The 21,527-nt window shown below is 37.4% G+C and overlaps 1 protein-coding gene across 1 annotated transcript in view; it reads left to right on the top strand.

Annotated features, from left to right (window-relative positions):
- Positions 1-21,527, top strand: part of ADAMTS19 (ADAM metallopeptidase with thrombospondin type 1 motif 19) — a gene marked incomplete at its 3' end in the record, with an annotated part of 230,285 nt that overhangs the window by 170,959 nt on the left and 37,799 nt on the right. Inside the window, exons 17-19 of the mRNA XM_084252833.1 lie at positions 7,112-7,269; positions 11,397-11,550; positions 20,861-20,996. Coding sequence (XP_084108959.1) covers positions 7,112-7,269; positions 11,397-11,550; positions 20,861-20,996 — 448 coding nt within the window. The remainder of the gene's footprint in view (positions 1-7,111; positions 7,270-11,396; positions 11,551-20,860; positions 20,997-21,527) is intronic.

The raw sequence follows: 21,527 nt of genomic DNA on the forward strand, positions 1-21,527 counted from the left end.
GGATAGCTTAGTAGGTTGCATCTGAACCCCTTGCACCACCAGGGAGGCCCAAGATTTATTTATTTTTATACAAGAACTGAGGTACAGGCCAGATGTGCGGGACAGTGAGAGGATTCACCTGAGACAGAGCGGGGAACAGAACAGGCAGACTGACTGAAATACACTGCTGAGGGGAGCAGCGGGTGAGACAGGAGAGGTCTGCTCCACCATGTGGGCATCTCCACAGGGATTGAACTGGCATTGCAGAGGTTGTGGACAGCTTCACAGCACTGCGCTCAACTGCCTGGGGCTCCAGGGAGGCCCGCCTTTTATATCTCTTGTTGCCCAACTGCTCTGGCTAGACTTTCTAAATCTCTGTTGAGTAAAAGTAGCAAAAGCAGATAAACTTGATTTGTTCCTGATCTTAGAGGAAAATTTTTCAGTCATTCACCATTGAATATGAAGTTTACTGTGAGTTTTCTTAATGGTTTTTATTACATTGAATTTTCTTCTGTTCCTAGTTTATTGAGTGTTTTTTGTTATAAAAAGGTGTTAAGTCAAATGCTTTCACATCATTTAAGATGATACTGTGATTTTCTTCCTCAAATATAGTCTGATATATTCCATTTACTAATTTTCATATGTTGAATAAGTCTTACATTACAAGAATAGATTCCTCTTGCTCATATTTCCTTAAATGTGCACCTGAATTTTGTTAGTTAGGTTTTGTTGAGGATTTTTGCATTGATATTCGTAAAGGAATCGGCCTGTAGTTTTTTGTTTGTGTAGTGTCTTTGTCTAACTGTGATATCAGTGCAGTATTGCCACGTACAATGAGTTAAGAAGTCTTCCCTCTGCTTCAACTCTGGAATATTTGATTCATGTTAAATCAGTTATTTCAATATTTGATAGCTTTTACCAGTGAAGGAATAAGTCTTAAGCTTCTATTTGTTTGGGGACATTTTGATGCTGATCAATCTCTTTACTAGTTATGTGTACATTTAAGAATTCTATTTCTTTGTGGTTCTTGGTAGTTTTTCTGTTTCTAGGAATGTGCAGCTCATTTAGAGTATCCATTTGTTGTTATTAAAATGTTCATGGCACTCTCTTATAATCATTTTCTGTAACATCTGTTGCAATGACCGGCCTTTTATTTGACTTTGGTTCAGTTTTCTATTTTTATTAGTCAATTTAGCTAAAAGTTTATCAAATTTGTTGATATTTCTAAAGAACCATCTTCAAGGGTTTTTTTTTTTTTTGGTGTTTTTGTGTGTGTGTGTGTGTCTACTATGTCTCTGTTCCTTATTTCACTTATCTCTTCCTTTTGGTAGCTTTGGGTTTAGATTGTTCTTTTTCTAATCCCTTATGTTATAATGTAAGGTTTTTAATTTGGGATCTTTTTTAATGTAAGTGATGAAGTATTTGGAGTTAGTAGATTTGGAGTGCGGGGTCCTTGGGTTCACTCTGGGAAAGGTTTCCATTTCAGTGGCACACAGCGAGTTTCCCAGGTGAGTTTCTCCACAAGACAGAGACATTAGTTATATTTAAAGAACAGGTTTATTAGGGAAAGGGACAGAAGAGTAAAGACACTGCATAGACACAAGCAGGCAGGAAGAGCTACCCCAGAAGGGACAGGTTTGCTAAGAGAGGCCTGCATGGTTGCAGGCAGGCAGCCTTGAGGAAAGCGGCCTCCACTGAGGGAGGTCAGTGAAGAGAAGTCCCAGCATGATATAGGTCATGGGCAGCCAGAAAGCTGCTGCAGAGGGAGAGAGTTGGTAAAGAGGCACCTGCCTCTTTGTCACAGGTGGGCAGTGGGAGGGCTGCCCCGAGCCTGTGAAGAGACTGTACTGATACAGTCATTTTCTGTTAGGGAGGGGTCACTCCTTGTGAGCCTTCAGTTTGTCGCTGATTTTGGATAACCATGCAGAATCTAAAAGGGACCAGAGATACTAGGATGGGGAGTGGAGACTCCAGGATGGGCCCAGTCTCTATATCTTTACCCTCAGGTCTATGCTGCGCTCCCTATAGCAGCCTGATCTTTCTTGGGCCTTATGCCTTGAGTGAGATAAGGCACTGGTGCCTAAGGGCCCTGACCTCTACAGCTGGGTTAATGGTCATGTTATTTCCCTCTACCCCCACCTCCTTGTGAATTAGGTTTTGGTCTTGGGACACCTTTCCAGTCTTTCTTTTCTTGTGCTCCATCATGAGTATTTGTAGCTGTAAATTTCCCCCTTAGTGCTGCTTTCTCTGTGTCCCACAAGTTTCATTACACTGTGTGTTCATTTCCACTTTTGTCTAAAAATATTTTCTAATTTCATTTGTGGTTTCTTCTTTGGTCATTTAGTGCTTTGTTTCATTTCCATAAAATTGTGAGTTTTCCTTCTCTTATTGATTTCTAACTTCATCTCATTTGTGGTCAGAAATGATACTTGATTTGACATCTCTCCTTTAGGACATAATTGTCTTTTGTGGGCTCATTATTTGTTCTCATTTCTATCCAATATTTTATACCAAAACTAGGTGTTCTCCTTGATCCCTCTTTTTCTTTTTTCTTAACCATTCTAAATAATACATCAGAAATCTTTGCAGTTATTCAAATCTGTCACTTTCTTTCCATATCAGTGTTGACCTCTGACCCAGCCACTCTGTTACATGTTCCTGCTTTATTAACTATATGACATTTCTCAGTGCCTTGTTTGTTTCCATGTATACTTTTGTATTGTCTATCTCCATTGTTAATTCTTAAAGTCAGGGATTCTGTTATTTTGTTCAGAGCTACAGTGCATCTTCAGTAACTTGAACAGTAAGACACACAAGAAATAATAAAGACTTTGGGAATTAATTTTAATTAATAAAACATGATTCACACTTCTGTGGTTATAATATGCACCAGTGCATGACATATATACATTAAATAAATCCCCATGAGAGCTCTACAAAGTAGCACCAGTAGTTTTGTAATTTTTAAAATCAGAGAATAGAGGAACAGAGAGTGTGAGTTTCTTGCCTGAGGTCACACATCTATAAAGCTGTGATCCTGGATTTGAAGCCAAATAGTGTGATCATAGTATCTGGCTCCTAAACATGGAATCATAATGTCCCTTCAAAGCTTTTTTTTGTTTTGGTAATCATTGCAATGAGGAAAAACTTGTGATTTTAAAGCACATGTCACATATCAACAAAATATCCTTGCTTGTCCCCCAAAGTGCCTCTTTTTCCTTTTAATTTAGCTATGACCAGTTGTTATGTACTCAGTAGAACTAAGGAATGTACAGATTGCAGAATGTCTGTTTTCTTTTCCAGTTGCCATCTACCAGGCCCAGTTGTAGGCCTTACCGTGAATCTCCAATAATTTTTTGTTTAAAAGTGTAATCATCTGTGTTGTGTCTTGAAAATACTAATACAGTGCTGTGCTCATTCAACAACCCTCTAAATTTTCTTTAATTGCTTATGTAAGGATAAGTTACGCTGAAGAATTAGAGAAAGGCTGCAAGAATGAAGACAAAGCATCAATTTTGCATAATCTAGTCAAGACAATAGGAAAATGAAAAATCCAGTGATTTTTACTGATATTGAAGAAGTTGAGCTGATGGAATTGTTGAAAATGTAGCAAATGTTGATTTGTGATAAGGATTCAAGATAGACTTCTAGTTTTCTGACTTAAATAACTAGGCACGTGATGATGACATTCACCAAGATAAGGCTCATGTATAAGGGTCCCGTTTAGAGAAAAAAGAAATGACACAATATTAAAATCCTAGATTCCAAGGCTAAAGAATGACAAAGAATAGATTTGATAAAAAACATTTCCTAAATGCTCCTTTGGGTATAGAAGGACGTCATTGGAAATCGCCATCTGAAATAGGTTTAGAGAAAATAGATCATTTTCTGGCAAACTGATCATTCTTTAAAAAATTAACTTATCTACATGAAACTATATATTATTTCATAGAAGACATTTAATCCCCTCCCAGTACATTATTCTTATTCATTACCTTCTCTTTGAATTGTATTCCTGTATGCAATTACTACCTTCTTGTCTAAAGATTATGGTTTTACTGTTTTGACTAAAATGTAGAATATTTCAGATAGACTATGTATCTTCACAAAATCATTTCACTTATGATTTTTAAAAATCTGAAAAAGGTCATATTGATCAATTTACCTTGCCTGCAGTTTTATATGTGACCTACTATGAAAATACTTCTCAATAAAAACAATTTAAAATATTAAGCAAAGTATAAAGGAGGGAGGGAAGGAACCCTTTTTATCTATCTCTGAACTGTAAAGAAGTTAAGAAACCCTCAAATGTCAAAACAGAGTGAAAACAGGAAGCCAAAGGATTAGGCTAACTGGAGCCCCACTTACACTTAATCTTGGTGACCAGCTTAGACTTTGAGCATCCAGGGATACTGTGGACACAAAACAAAGCCTCAGGCCTTTTACAAAGTAGAGACTTTAATAGGAGACTTCTGCATTAAACAAGGAGCCCAAAGGACTGCAAGCTCAGTTTGAATGAGAGATCAAATACCTTTGTATCATAAAAGAAAAAAGAACAAAAATGTTTTTACTATTAACTTTGGTCCTAGGTGGAGGTAGAAAATCAACATGCCTGAGGACTTACAACTGAAAGAAAATGCTCATACAGATTTACAGCACCAATATATATGAAGTTCAAAACCCTCAAGACAACATTTATTTTAGTAGCAATTACCATGTTTTCTGGCATATGCAAATCCAAAAACTTTTTGAAGTAATGTGCCTTCAAATTGCTCTTCAAAGGAATTCTAATTATATTCTGCCTGTTTTTATCTAACTTTGTCCTATACCAGTTCATTTTCCACAGTTACTGTTCAGAATCTTCTAAAGCTTTACATTTTTTTCTTAGGGAAAACTTTAAAATGTTAACAGTACCTATAAAGTGTGGTTACTCCTTACCTCTCCAGCCTCATCTCTTCTTGATCCACTCTACTACTCTGGCATCCTGCACAGTTGCCTCCTGATTATCACCGAGATGCCTTGAGCTGTAAGACCCTTTCATTAGCAGTTCCCTCAGTCTTGAATGCTCTTTATCTGATTCTCTGTTTCCCTGGATAATATCCTCAGGAAGTAACATCCGTCAGACAAGTTTTTTCTTACTCCTCATATGAAAGTTTCATCATAACTATACTTATTTAACTTGCTTAATATCTAGTTCTTCAATTAGATCATATATTCTGTGAGGTCAGAAAGTATATTAATATCGTTCATTTTGGAAGAATCCAGAACTTTGAATGCTTTCTGATACATGATAGCTAATACATGATAGCTGATAAATGATAACAAATCAGTAGTGATAAAACAGTACACAAAAGAGAAAGCTGTTTCCAAACACGGTGTTCAGAAATGGACACTCAGTCACTGTTGTGAACATATTTGATACAAATTAATTTATGGAGGTCAATTTGAAACTTTTTCCAGATTTTTAAATATTCATTTCTTTGGTTCTGTAATTCTAAATCTAGGAATCTATCCAAGAGAAATACTCAGAAATATGCACAATTAGTATATATTTACCTGAGCATTATTTATAATGTAAAAAACTTGGGAACCTCTAAGCATTTAATGAATACAGATTACCTAAATAATATACAGATTGGTCCATTTAAGTTATCAAAATATTTTCATGGAATTAAAACATAAAGCTTTCAATGACTTCACATAGATGTACTTTGAAAGAGAATTCAATTGTATAGGAGAGTCTGAAAATCTAAATTTAAAAAATGAGATCATTTGGGGGGCCTCCCTAGTGGTGCAAGAAGTTAAGAGGTAAACGATGAAGCTATTTGCAGCCACTGTAGCACGAGTTCAATCCCTGACCAGGGATCTACCCACATGGGAAAGCAGACCTCTCCTGACTTGCCTGCTGCTCCCCTCAGCATTGTATTTCAGTCAGTCTGCGTATTCTGTTCCCCACTCTGTCTCTTGTGAATCCTCTCAACCCCAGCACCTCTGGCCTGTACCCAAGCTCTTGTATGTATAAATAAATCTTTTAAAAAATGCATAAATAAAAAAAAGATCATTTGTTAAAAATAATTAGAAGGAAACCTTAATTAAAAAATGGCAATCATGTCATCTCATTTCTGTGTTGTGAATCTCATTTAAATAGTACAGAGATTAGGTCAAAAGAGAAAGAGAAAATATATAGGTAAATAGTTATTCTGCAAAAATCCATGCAAATAATCACTGATTAGAGGTGATAGCATTTATCTTTCATTCTTGTACACGGTAAAATTAATAACAAGTAATCTTAAAAGGTCCCAAGTCCGGGCCTCCCCGCTGGCACAGTGGGTTGAGCGCAGCACTGTGGAAGCTGTCCTCAGCCTTTGCAATGTGGCTTCAATTCTGGGCTTGCCAGGGAGATACCCATATGGTGTGGCAGACCTCTCCTGTTTCTCCCGCTGCTCCCCTTAGCAGTGCTTTTGGCCCATCTGCCTGTTCTGCTCCCGGCTCTGTCTCTGGTGAAGCCTCTCACCTCCCTGCGCCTCTGGTCTGTACCTCAGCTCTTGTATAAATAAATAAATCTTAAAAAAAAAGATAATTTCTATTAAAAATAAAAAATGTCCCAAGTCCTGTTCTTAAAACCAACACATTATCTTTGAATTGTTTTTTGAGGAACATAACCTTGCAATTTTGTTGTGTTATCAACCTGCTATTGAATTACTCTCTGTAGTCACACACTTCCCTGGGTGGCATAGGCAATAAAGAGCATGCCTCAGGTGGAGTGCCAGCCCTCACACTGACCGTGTGACCATCACACACACATGACAGACATGCCTCACCTTAAAATAATTATGTGTTAATAAATAATTTGGCATCACAACAAGGGGTATAGACATCAAGTGTCCAAGGAGGTTGGAGGAGGCACAGATAAGTGTGGCATTATAGCTGTGACAGCTTCATGACAGTAGAGCTGTGGCACTTGCTGACTGTGGAAGCCCCCAAGAGGAGATGCTTCATGTTTACATCTGAAAGTGCTTGCCCATCGCTTTAGAATTAAAAAAAAAATGCATTTAATGAAATTATGTGAAATGTATATTGGTCAATTATGCTGACTTGTTAATTCTCATGATATTTGTCAACCTCTTCATAGCTCTCCGAGACACTGGAAAACAGTCTATTAATAGTGACTGGAAGATTGAACATTCTGGAGCATTCAACTTAGCAGGAACTACAGTCCACTATGTCAGACGAGGCCTCTGGGAGAAGATCTCGGCCAAAGGTCCTACTACATCACCTTTACACCTGCTGGTATGAAGAAATGAATTGATACATTGCATAATCAAGTTACTATGGCAAAAGGCATTCCCATCATGTCTTCTCTAATCTTTTTCCAAATTTTAATCATCAGGTAGATATTTAAAATTATTTAGGAAGTGGGTTTTACATGATTCAAAAGAACACCTGTACCCCTATGTTTATTGCAGCATTATTTACAATAGGTAAAAACTGGAAACAACCCAAATGCCCAGAAATAGATGACTGGATCAAGAAAATGTGGTATATATACACGATGGAATATTATTCAGCAATCAAAAAGATAAACTCATGCCATTCACAGCAATGTGGATAGACCTAGAAGGAATTATGCTCAGTGAATTAAGCTAGAAGAAAAAAGAAAAATATCTCATGGTTTCACTTATAGCAGGAATATAGGGGAACCAAGTAAGACATCAATGTAAAAAAATAATAACAGTACAAAGCACAGCAAAGCAAAAACAGACAATTATAAATCAGAGGCATATTGCAGGGGAGGAGGAGGGAGCGGGATCAGAGGGAGAGAGGGAGGAGCACAGGGGACTGTGGTGATGGTTTACGGGTGCATTGGTGAGGGAAACTCTATGGGGACTACACCTGAGGGGGTAGGGGGGAAGCAAATGTTTAAACATGAACAATGATGTAAAAAATAAAAATTAAAATAATTAAAAAATAAAATAAAAAGACAAAAAAGAAGTGGGTTTTAAGGGATTTCTTAGAAGTTTTAAATCATGAAGCTAAAATTGGTAATAATTATAGGAGAAACAAGATATGTTAAGGAATTTGTAATTCACAGATTCAAAGGAGAGGTGAATGACCAGGCATTAGGGAGCCTTTTTCCCCTATAAGCATAAATTTACAAACCAGGTATCTGCAAAGAGAATTTATAGTATTTCATACATTCATAAAATGTGTACAGTCTCTATAAAATGCTTTTGATAAAAATTCTGTCCCTGGGAAAAGATTTGTTCTAATAGTGCGTCAAGTTTCTCTATTTTCTTATTAGGTTAATTGGTTCCTGGTAAAGAATGATGAAAATTTGAATGTTTGGGATATGTTTCTTTACCAGGGAGTAAAAGAGTACTATGAGGTAGGACAGAGTTTAGAGTGAAAAAAGCAGGACATTAGGGCTCTGTGTCTTAGCTGGTGGCAGGTCCACATGCCCATTTTGACCTTGATCTTGGCATTCAGTGCTCATGGGTAAGAAGTCACAGGACTGTTGGCTCAGCTGGCTTGTTTTACATCTTAGTGGCAAAGTCTTAAAGTTCAAACACTTCCACAGCTCTTTAAGCCAACACATTAAAAACAACTCTGAAACACCACCAGCCGATTGTTGATCTGCAGGTTAGTGGTCTATGTTATTTAACATCACCACACAATTTAAGTTGAATTTATCTTCAGTTGGGGATGTATTGCTAGTCTTAAGAGCCAGAAGTTCAAATCATAGATGGATACATTTGCTTTTCCTATTTTAATGTGCATGCAAATCACCTGGGCTTCTTGTTAAAACATGCATCTCTCTATTTGGGTTTGGGGTAGACCCTGAGATCTGCATTTCTAACCAGCCCCCAGGGATGCCACTACTGTTTGCTGGTCCATGGATCACATTTCAAATAATAATGTTTTATATAACTGCCTTTAATAGGTGTTACCAACAGGAATAAAGGGATTTATGTGAGTGGTGTCAGGACTTCCTGTTCCAAATCCTAGTAACAGCCTCCCTGGTGGCCTAGGGGTTAAGTCTCAGCACTATCACCAAATCTTTGTAACAGTAACAGTAGCAATAATAGTATATACTGTTCATAAAATACTGGGAGCCATATACTGTCCAAAACTTTATTACAGCATTTAATCCTCAAAATAACCCTTTGTAATACGTATTATCACTCCATTTTACAGATATGTCAGATGAAATATGAGAAAGATTATATGCACAGTGTTCCCCAGTAAGTTATTTACCTGGGAACAAATCAGGTGTTAATCACAGTTTTCTATGCTGCATCTCCTGATATAAAGCTTAGATATAACATTTACACCAAACGGCCTTCGATCATAAGTTTACTTATACTTTGAATAATTTTTACATCTGTCCATGACTCTTTAAATCCTATTATTTAATTTGAATTAGAAACTCAACTCTGTACCCTGTTCATTTGGAGTGAGGAAAAAGTGACAAAACAAACATTCACCAGTATCTGGCATTTCCTATGATTTGAATTATTTATAACAACATTTTCAACAGCAAACATTTTTAATAATTGGATTTCAGAAAATGCCATCAGGTTCCCTGATGATATGAATGAATGTAACATACATTTTTTAATGAGGCTAGACCTGAGCCTCTAATTCAAAATCTTGAAAGTGTATGTGAGACCTCAGCATTGAGGAGAAGGAGTTTCCTAGCTACAGGATCCTTAATCTGACTGGCAATTACCAAGGTTTTTCCTGGAAGCATAAAACATAATTAAAGTTAGTGAACTATGACTATAGAAGGCATCTGGGTGACCTGGATTTAGTCAGTAATCCAAGGGAAGCTGTACTTTTAAGAAATTTTTCTTTAATGACTATTACAGACTGAAAGCTTGTACTGAATTTGGAAGTACGTTCTGTTGCTTTGCTTCAGTGTGTGCCCTTGACTGGAACACGGTCACACTTTCCTTCCTACAAATAAAACTGCCAAGTTCAAATGGTTTAAGAAAGAGCTAATGATTTTCCTAGCCAATGTTACTATTTCAAATGGCATTAGATATTTAAGGATAATCTGAAGTTCTATCAATGAAAAAGTAGTTTATTGGGAAAAAGTAGGCAGGTTTTCATTTAATTAAATAAGAGGCAAATAGCTGTTATTTATGATGATCATTTCATCAAATTAAAAGTCTGATTATGGCTTTAAAGAAGGTAAATCAATCTGTCTCTTTTTTCTAACTCATTTAACTGAAAGTCACATGTAATTGGCTACATCACATAAGATAGTGAAAGCCAAAATAAACACTGTGATGTACTTAGCCAGTCGGTTATGCATAGAATTTAAAAACCATTATTTTCATTATTGGTAATGCCATCATACTCATTCCTGAATCCACATGTTAAAATATCTTAGTATTTCTGTTGATATATTGAACTGAGTCTTGTGTAAAACATATAATGAAAATACAATAGAAATGTCCAGATCCTTACCGTGGGACTCATTTAAATTTTTCTGTAAAGTGGCAACTCTGAATTACCTAGCATTACAACTACCTTGATGGAGATTAATTATTGAAGAGGGTTCTCTATAATTTAGCATGAATTAAAATTTAGTTTTTGATGCATTAAATTGTATTATTATAAATTGCTTCCATAAATCATTGGATTTAGAGAAGTAATATACCAAATTCCATATTTACCATGCCATAGTAAAATGCCAAAAAATCAACTTATTTTGTCCCTTCATTTAAAGTGAATATAATTTGGGGGGTTTATTTCATTTACATATACATAACTATAGTAATTAAGTAAATTATTAAAAAGTTCATTTAAACATAAATTCCTTTCCAAAGGAAATTATCTTTACACAAATAGAAAACTAGTAGACTTGCCAAAATTAAAAATTAACTGCAGGCATACATGGAAAGAAATTCTTGTCCTCCAGGTGATTTAGAAGTAAGTTCCCTACCCTTGTGGAGTGAAGGGTTTCCCAAAGCCCTCTCTCCTCTCCTATTCACCAGCCATCTCTACATTTTTGTCTGCATGGAAAAGCTGTATTTACTATTAGGTTAAGGGTCATATCTTGATATTAGGTCACATATCTCTGTACCCCTACGAAAGTCATGTCATACACACATTATGTTTTGGAAAACTATCTAGTTCATCGGCTTGAAAGAAAGTGATCTGATATCTCTGACCTCGTTCAAGTGGACTTCCCATCCAGATGTCTCTAGGTCAGAGGTAAGGGCTAAACTCCAGTCGTTCCAGAAGCATGAGAATTCCAACATGTTAGCAATAATATCGCAATTTTACTATGTGTTAGAGGAGCATGCACACCACAGAGTAAGAATTTTAAGGTGTCAGCATCCTTAATTTATGCTTCATATTGAATATGATCAACTTTTATCTGTTTTGATCACTTTTATCTATTGTAGGTGCTGCTGTTTCAAGACCAGAATTATGGTCTGCACTATGAGTACACGGTCCCATCAGACCCTCTTCCAGAGAATCAGAGCTCTAAAGCACCTGAACCCCTTTTCATGTGGACACACACAGGCTGGGAAGATTGCGATGCCACGTGTGGAGGAGGTGAGTGATTTTCCAATATGAATCTTTCCTAAGTAGCAGTTGTTTCTGAATAACTGCTGAAAATTAAGACAGATCTACCACCCCTTATCTGCAATTCTAAAACCCACAAAAACTTGAATAACAGGTTTTGTGGCACAATTAGTGGTTAATTGCCTTTATCTTGTGGCAAAATGTGATGTGACTGGAAGAAAGGACTTTGGAATTGTTGCACAGCTCACTTATTGTGTTTTGTATGAATATTAATGTATGTGCTTACCTTGATACCATACAGGTTGTTAAGTCATATAGATGCATCTTTGGGTTTTACTTTTTATATTTTACTTTCTCATTTTTATAAAATATTTAAAGTTCTCAATGCCAAAGTATATCTACCTGCAGGCATTGTAGACCTAAAATTAATGTAAAGAGGGCCTCCCTGGTGGCTCAACGTTTGAGCACTGGGTTGAGAAGCTGCCCTCAGCTTCTGCAGCGCCGGTTCGATCCCCGGCCTCTGGGTGAGGGTCCCACATGGAGCGCAGATCTCTCCTGCCGCCCACTGCGCCCTTCAGCAGTGTATCGTCAGTCTGCCTGTTCTGCTCCCCGCTCTGGCTCTGGTGAATTCCCTCACCCTCCCGCGCTTCTGACTGTACCCAGTGCTTATATAAATAAATAAATCTTAAAAAATATATAATGTAAAGATACTATGAAAGAGCAGTGCTGAATTTGCTTCTGTGTGATCTGCATACTTGAGGATCTGAAGAAAATCATGCGTGACCGTTTGCCCATGTGCATTTACCAGGACAGAATAAAAAACTGGTATGCAAAGGAGAGAGCAAACATTGCAGTAGTGGTGTTCTTGAGCAGGCAAGAAGTGATGTCATGCAGTCATTGCTTTTGGTAAAAATATGGACAGCTCATCACTGCTAATGGGAGAAAATGAATCGGGGGATTTTGGAGTGGGCCCAGAGTATGAGGACCCCAGGTGGGCTAGCTCTTAGTTCTTGTCTTCGATGAGAAAATAATTCAATGTCAAGACCAAAGTTACAGAAAAGCAAGAGATTTATGGACAGATAGGAAGGAGGACAGGAATGCTCTCCCAGCGGAGAGGAGCCCCAAGTGGGCAGCTGCTGAGGGGGGCAAGAAATAGATGCTTGTACAGGTATGGTGGGTAAGGAGAAGGTGGTTGGCCAAATGGGTTCTCCGCATTGTGTCTTGCTGGTTGGCTGGCCCGTGGGTGTCTCCTGGGCTGCCAAGGACCACTGAGTTTGCCCATGTTTCCTGGCCTGCCTTCCTGAAAATAGCTTTGTTCTGTTGGCTTTAGCATTGTGTTCTGTGTCGCATTCTGGATATTCCACTCTATACTGGGTTGTGGGGGATGCCCTCCTAGTCCATGATTGTTTCTCAGTCAGGCTGATAAATGGACTTGGGGCTTGGAGCACCCCCTGTTCCTAACTGACTGCTTATACCCATTTCCTAACTTCCACCTTCAAAAAAAGACAGTATTCGTAGACAGAAGCAGGTGTCAGGAACTTAAGACAGCACTCTTCTGGAAGTATCTATTTTATCTATGAAGGCCATCTTGCTGAGAGTGAAGGTAGAAAAGGAGATACTGAAATTATGAAATCAGAGAAGATGTGAAAGGGTCACTTAGGAAAATGAGAGGATGAATGAAATGGAGACTCGTGTTTTGACTGTGTGGTGGCGCTACTGCTTGTTGTCAGTGATCACGATTTGAATTGATCACTAGTCATCATAATGGTATGTGTTACCTTCAAGGATGTACAGCTTGTCGATGCAAACTCTGGAAATTGCCCGGTAGCTTTAATAAAGCCAGAGGAGAATGTGGCTGACCTGAGATTATTTGTAAGGAGTGGAAATGGTTAACCATAGAACTGAGCCACAAAGTAAAGAGATGAGGGACTTGTAAGTGAGAAGGTGGTGGAATGGATGGGTGATAGGACCTGGTGGGGTTAAAGAATGTGTAGACACAGGGTTGCGAAGGGAGAAGGCTGGGTATACAGGAGATGGTGAGCGAGAACAGAGCTGAGATTATAAAGCGGTTATCATTATAAGTAATAACAACTCAGGGGAATTAGTGACTTAAGTAAAGTAAAGCAAGATCTCCAGGAGGAGGAGGCCAGGAGCTGAGAGGCCTCTGTATCAGAGGACTCATTCTAATGGGCATTGTAAATAGAAAAACTGTGCCAAGAGCAATGTTAGCAAATATAACAATAATTCAGAAACTAAAATCTTAGAGAAAAATGGGAGTGGCTCAGGGTTTAGTGTTTAACTACGGCAAGTAGGAGAATGCATTACTTAGTCAGATCCGAAGTTAGAAGTTTAGGAAGAAGAAAGGGAGAATGGCAAGGTAGTGGCCACGAGGGGCAGGGCCACTCATACTGCCTGCAGCTTCCAAAGGCATTGCGAGTAAGAAGGAAAATGAGCCCCAGCCCGCTCGAGACTGCAGGGGAAACAAAAGAAAAAGATGCTGAAACATCCCAAGGTGCAGGGCTGGGAAGAAAGAGCCAGAGCAGTCAGGCCTTCTCACCTGACTCCTGGAGCCCCTGGCTCTTCGGGGATACCAGAGCAAAGGCACATGGGGGCCAGGTTAGGGGGATACCAGAGCAAAGGCACATGGGGGCCAGGTTAGGGGGATACCAGAGCAAAGGCACATGGGGGCCAGGTTATCTTCCCAACAAGAGGGAGAGGATACAGTACACACTTTGTTCCAAAGGACATAAAATAATGGTAGCAAAATGATTTCAAATCACTCTTGAAATTTAAAGAAATCATCAATCCTCCCTGTAATGAAATTTTCACTGACCACTTTTGTCCTGGACCCCATTATTATCGGGTGACCTGGGTTCCTCCACCCTTTCCTCCTTTTCTGCTCACACTCCCATCTACACCCAGATTTCTGTTCCTCGACCTTACCCACTCTTCTGGTTCACATCCTTTATTCAAATAATGACAGACACTACACTTGATCTAAGCTAAAAGGCTAAGAAGCAATCAACACAAACAGGAACAAAAAAACATTTGAAATGAAAAACCAATACAGATAGAATTTTCCCTCAAATGAGAATAATCAGTCTCTATGCAGTGAGGAAGTAGAATGATGAAAGGGTTAATGGTTTTTGTTATAATCCTAAACACAATTGTTAAAATCTGTTTACACTGGAATCTAGCCAGGAAAATACATGTCCATTGAATTTTATTATCCTCAATTTTTTTCTTCCATAATGGTGTCCTAATAAAAGCTGCATCAGAAGTAAACATACCAAACTTGTTAGTCCTTAGTTGAACAAGCAGATTATTAGTTTTGCAAAGAGCTGATTAAATTTTCTCCCAAATCACATTAATTACAATCTACAATATGTTTTGCCAATTGTCAAACCTTAAGGAATGAAGGTTCATTATAAATTGTTTTACTGTTAGAGGGACTTGTAAACATTCTTAAGCATGACTTCTCTTACCCTCATCTGCCTATACCTCCACTGTCAGCTACACAGAATAAGAATCCAGTGACTTAATTATTAATATGGAAAAACTGAAAAATCTTGAAACTGAATCCCCAAGGTCACATGGCCATTGGGGGCTGGAGTGAGGATTGGAATCCAGGACTCCTGTTTTCATCATAGACTTCCTTCAAAAGTTTCCCAGAAGGTTTAATTTCATTTCTTTTCACAACATAGAACATGGTCTTAGAGATTACATAGGTTTTCTTTGGATTCAAAGAATTTTTTTTTCAATTTTTAACTGTTATATATGAATTGAGATAGGTATTTATTTTTATTTGAAATGCCTTATTTTGTAAAATAATCCTGATGCTTACATGACCTATACATGATTAGTGCCTCACTAGACCTGCACTCCCAAATCTGTTCATTGTGTTTAGTCAACAGTTTTCAATTATCTCTGACTATATTAATAGGGCACATAGTCACTTCAATGCCAAAACATTTCAATGCCAAAACATTATTTTCCTTTGCAGTTCATAAATAAAGTGGAGGGACAGGATTTCAAGAATCTCATCATTGCTGACTTCATATTGTTGATTTCATAGCCAGAAAGAGCTTTGTAATCTTTCAGCATATTCATGAATTAAATGAGAGTAAGTTCAAAGCACAGAACATTGGAAACAGATTCATGCAAAATTTATCTTCAGCAGCAAAGAGAAATAATAGCACTATTTTATTTCACTGGAACAATTAGTAAGAGCAAGTAAAATATGATAGGGCAGTATAAAAAAATCAGTATTTCATGTAAGTTGTATTTTAAATTCTATTGTAAGGCATTAGATTGCCAGCAATAAGTGGGGGAAGAAAACTTAAAGATAGTAAAATTTTTATTGGAATGATCTTCCGCATCTGTATCTCAATTTTTTTAAAGATTTATTTATCTTATTATTTATTTTTAGAAGAACTGGGGTATAGGCGAGAGGTGCAGTGGGTGAGAGGATTCACCAGAGACAGAGCGGGGAGCAGAACAGGCGGATTTACTGAAATTTACTGCTCAGGGGGGCAGTGGGTGAGAGAGGAGAGGTCTGCTGCGCCATGTAGGTTAACTCCCTGGCAGAGGTTTGAACTTAAGCTGTAATGGTAATAGCGCTGCGACTTAACCCCTAGCCACCAGGGAGGCTCTAAAACTAAGTTTTAAAAAATGATATTCAAAATTAAAATGAATTTTTATGTATTTCTGTTTATTAATATCAGTTGTAAGGTAAGAAAATGCTAAGTAATACAAATTTCTTCTTTTAGAGAAATATTATTTTGAAATAATTAATGGGGTGTTGATTATATGTATTTTCAACAGTTTGACACACACTTTTCCTCATCTTTTCAAATTCTAATGCCTAGCTCTATAAAATGTTAATGAATCTATTATTCTGCATTTTAGTACTGGTCATTGAAATTATATTTTGGGGGCCTCCCTGGCTGAGCACAGCGCTGTGAAGCTGTCCGCAGCCTCTGCAGCATGGGTTTGATTCCTGGCCTGCCAGGAAGATACCCACATGGCACGGCAGACCTCTCCCGTCTTGCCTGCTGCTCCCCCCTCAGCAGAGCTTTCGGTCCATCTGCCTGTTCTGCTCCCTGCTCTGTCTCTGGTGAATCTTCTTACCCTCCAGTGTCTCTGGCCTATACCCCAGCTCTTGTATAAATAAAGTAAATCTTTAAAAAAAATTTTGTTTTCTAACATCTTAAAATTTCATTTGTGAAATAATTGTTTACGTCATATTTGGCATTCTGAAACATCTAAAAAAAAGTCTGAAGGAATGTCTTAAATTTATTTTGGCACTTCAGAAGTGTAGGTGCGTGAATAAAGGTTTTTGACACAAAAAAGGTGTATTTTAGTGACCTTAATCCAGAGGCATTACCAATGCATTATTTCATGGTATATTAGGGTTTTACATGGAATTAGCATCAACCTAGTGAACATATTAAATGTATAACTCTGGAATTTATTTGGATCTAAAAGAAAAATGAATGAAATAAGGACCCCAAAGTAATCTCATTTGGAAAGCATTATTATCAGTTATTAAATAGATATAAACTGAAGGGGGAAACATCCTCTATATTCTTCACATTAATTCAGTCCTGCTAGCTCAAGCTCAAGACTTTGCTGCTAGCTCCTTATAATGACATCCTCTCTATACTTCCCCTTCATCGCCATATTCTGAGGAGGCATCCAAGTTTTGGATCCAAGTTGAGGAAACCACTTGGTATACAAATGCCGGAATCTCTTAAAAGGGTAGTTTGTTTCTCTTTTAACATTTTAGAGGCACTTTGCATGTACCCAAATAAATGAGATTAGCCAGAAGAATATGCACCAAAATGGATTTTTATTTGTATTATTTTATTTCAATAATATGTAATACAATTTTGTATTGCACCTTATTTAAGTAGAAACATTAATTATATTAACACAAACTCCTTATAAACTTGAATTTTTCATGCCTAAATGATAATCCATTAATGGAGATAAATATTTCCATAATTTGTCATTTAAAGCGCTGATGATTTTTCACTATTTTCAGAAATGCAGAGTTGAGATGAATCTCTCACCAGAAAGCATTTAGGCTTAAATTACGTGTGTGTCTCACTTATTGAGTCTGTTCCCAGTATTGACTGCGCATCCACTATTACTGGAGGATCCAAAGATGGGTGCTCTCTGCTCTTAGTGAATTCACTGTCCAGTTAGTACAGGTTACATGATAATGAAATTGCTGTTAGGGGTGAGGTGGGATGATGTAGAAAGCCTTTAAGGAATATGCATGGTACAAAGGCACTGAGGCTAGTGAGGATGTTTATTATTAGGGTACAAAATATGAAGATCAAGAAGTGGAAAAAGACCAGAAGAGTTGAAAGAAACTAGTTTATGAAGGTCCCTGAGTTGTTATGCTAGCCCTCCAATTTAACTCAAACGTGTGGGAGCACAAAATATTGTGTACATGGAAATGACAAGATCAGATTGGATGATCTGTTGGATATTGTGGACAATACAAAGTATTTTTCATTAAGATAAAAAACAGCAATTTCGATAGTAAGCCCAAACCCTGAGGGAAAATATTTCATGGAAATATTAAAAGAACAGCTAAGAAGTTAATGGCATGACATGATTCTGGAAATGGTTCAAGTAAGAAAATATATGCACAAAAATAACTAGCATTTTACATATCTTTAAGAAATACTCAGAAAACTCCTTTGTCCTCAAAAGTATGTTTACTTTTGATTTGCTTGCTTGCTGACCATTTGCTAGTTCAATAGAAAATAAATGTATTGATTTCAAAGAAAATTCTAAGTACAAATGAGTGCAGATAGCCTGTTTTACAGACTTCCACAGGTTTATTTAAAATTTTTTATGTCCAATATGATAGAATTTCAACTGTGTATATTGAAACTTTCAAGAAAGTCAAAGTATATTGACTTTCAAGAATGTGTTTCCATATTTATGATGCAATGTGATCTACCTGGGTAGAATATAGTTTTATTAAAAATATCCATTTCATGGGTTAAATACAGAGCATAGGAAAAAATAACAGCCTGTCTCTGAAACTGGGAAGGACACCCAATATCTAGTCTTTATTAAATGTCTTCAGAGAACAATCAGCAAATAAAAAAAATCCCTTATGTTCACATTTTGCCTAAATTTGGTAATAAGATCAATGTACAATGGTTTCTTTATTCAAACTTGTATTCAAAACATTGAAACAGATTTCCCCAATACTGACTTAATACGAATGCTCCAGAGGTGAAGGTAATGGCCATAAAGCCAGTATTACACTGTCAACAGCTCACAGCTACTCAGGCCACGGGCAGAGGGCCAGTTACTTCCTCTAAGCTTGTCCCTCAGTTCCACAGAATTGGATGCACTGTCAATACTGCTATTAGATACTAGAATGGAAATTTCCTGTGTTGGCTAGGACATGGAAATATATACCAAAAAAATAGAATGTGATAGTTATATTTCCATGTGTGTTTAAGGATCTTAGTTGGATTTTCATAGTTGTACTGTGTCTGTAGTAGCTGAGCAATAGGTGTTTTTCCTGATTCTGTTTTTTTTTTTTTCCATGAAAATTTTTAAAAATAAGACTGAGCTTCTCTATCTTCCCAAAATCTCATGATGTATGTTTCTTTGGTACAGTGTACATGGAATTGCTTCAATTTGTAGGCACACCTCTTAATTTTTTAGAGCATCACTAAAAGAGCTCCCTGCAATAGTGCCAGTTTCTAGTTCTCCAATTTATCAGCACTTGTAGTTAAGACATGATTTTTTTTTTTCAGTAAGTCAGTATGTTAGCTCTGGGCCAACATAACTAAGGTTCGATATTTTCTGAGCAAAGAAAACATAATTAGCTCATAGTTATTCTGTGACTGCATATACGTTCACCTAAAACTTTCTGAATAATGCCTGTCATCTTTTTGTATTATAGTTGGCAAAAAAAACCCTCATTGGATTATTGTAGGGAACTACATCTGTTCTATAAGAGTATCTTGTGACTCTGAAGATTTTAATTTAGATTTTTGAACTAACAGTTATATTTCATAAAAGTAATATTTAATTCTGCTTTTAGGTAGTCATAAAGTATAAATAGGGCTTACATTTTTTATCATTATACAAAATTTGCATCAAATCCACTTAATATCTGTACCAGGTCATAAAAGGAGCACCTGATGCATAGAAAACCAGGAGAAGTTGATTAAAATTCTGTCCCAAATTCTTACATTTATGTAATGCCTAACTCTTTGTGACGCTAGTTCTCTCTGTAGGAACAAAGAAGAACATAAGTCATTTCTGCTTCTCTAGCAGTTTATTTGAAAAGTATTTGAAGTTGGTGGGTATTGAATACTACTATGATTAAGTGTAATGCCACACCCCACCCATCTGGAAATATCAAGGAATAACCTGGCCAGCCCCTTAGCGTTTATTTGCTTGAGGCCTGGAAAATTGCCTTTCTTCTGCAAGTTAGCATCAGCTTGCCTGACTTGGTAGGCCGCACAGGTCAGGCTTGAGGACCTCTGAGTCATAGCTGTCACATTCAATCAGGCAGCTAGCACATTGCTAATGTCCTGGGGACTACAGTCCATCCTGTGCTCCATTTGCCAAGTAGACTACCTTGTTGCAGGGCAGTTTCTGTGTGGAGAAAGGAGCACTGTCTTCTAATTCTTCTCCCTAGAGACACACCTTTTTCCTAATCTATATGCCCTAAGGAGCACTTTGTATTAATCTGTGATTGGATGTCCATCTCTCTCCCCACTGTTGGCCCACTGGTGCACACCTCACAGAGTGGCATAAGATCTGTTGGAGGCATACCTTGAATTCCAGGGAAAGGTCCTGTTAGCTGCTTTTGGGACTTTGTCTATTTTGAGTTCCTATAGAAGAAATTGCAATACCAGAACCCTGAGATTCTCCAGATGTGGAAAAAGATGGCCAACATTGTGTGTTCTGTGCTAGAAGACAGAATGGAGAGCTCCATGATCTCCATAATATGACAAAGGTTTTGTGCATATAAAGCTATCCCCCCCTTAACACTAAAAGACGGCACAGTCCACAACAAATCTTTAATCAGCATCTTGTCCAGTTGTGCTACCACAATTCCTTTTTAATACAGAAGTTACCACTTAATTTCTAATGAGGAAAACATTGCCATTCATCTTCCTTAAGCCTAGAGACACATTTGGTTATGTAAATTATAAATTCATCTTTATTGAGCTAATCTAAAATTTGTTTAAAATGTATTTTAAAAATGACAAGCCTGTGCATGCTTCCTAAGTGCATTCCCTAAAGACCTGTACTAACATTGCTTTATATGTTTATTTGCTCTTTTCAGGAGAAAGGAAGACAACGGTGTCTTGCACAAAAATCATGAACAAAAATATCAGCATTGTGGACAACAAGAAGTGCAAATACTTAACCAAGCCAGAGCCGCAAATTCGAAAGTGCAATGAGCAGCCATGCCAGACCAGGTAACTAACCCTCTCCCACCTCGGTGCTGCTGCCATTTGATACAGGCTCAAAATAAGAATGGAATCCCAACTGAAAGACAGTGCAAAGGCTTATGTAACAAAGTGCAAGGTTTTAAGTGTGCAAGGTCTAAGAAAGCAAGATCATTGGCTTGATAGAAAGTGGTTTGGAGCATGAAGACTAGGATTTACTGCAAATTTGTGCTGTCCATGTGTGAAAACTTGGAGGAAGGGTGAATGTAAAATTATATCATAAACTGTTGGTGACGTCTACAGAAAATCTGGTGACTTAAGTATTTGTTCTTAGCTTCTCAAAAATGGTATGCTCGGTCTTGCCAAGGGTGATAAATTGCCCACTGAAATAATCACCACTGTGAAGCAAATTCAAACTTCGTTGAAACAAATTCATTAAACTAGTTACTCAGAGTAAAACTGACTGAGGAAGACCTGGCCCAGGATACCAATATCAGGTTTCTCTGAGTGCCTGGTACCTACCCTCAAAGCTTTTGTGTGCTTTTTGTATATTTTGGGTAT

The sequence above is a fragment of the Talpa europaea genome, assembly GCF_964194135.1.
Source record: "Talpa europaea genome assembly, chromosome: 13".
Lineage (NCBI taxonomy): Eukaryota > Metazoa > Chordata > Mammalia > Eulipotyphla > Talpidae > Talpa > Talpa europaea.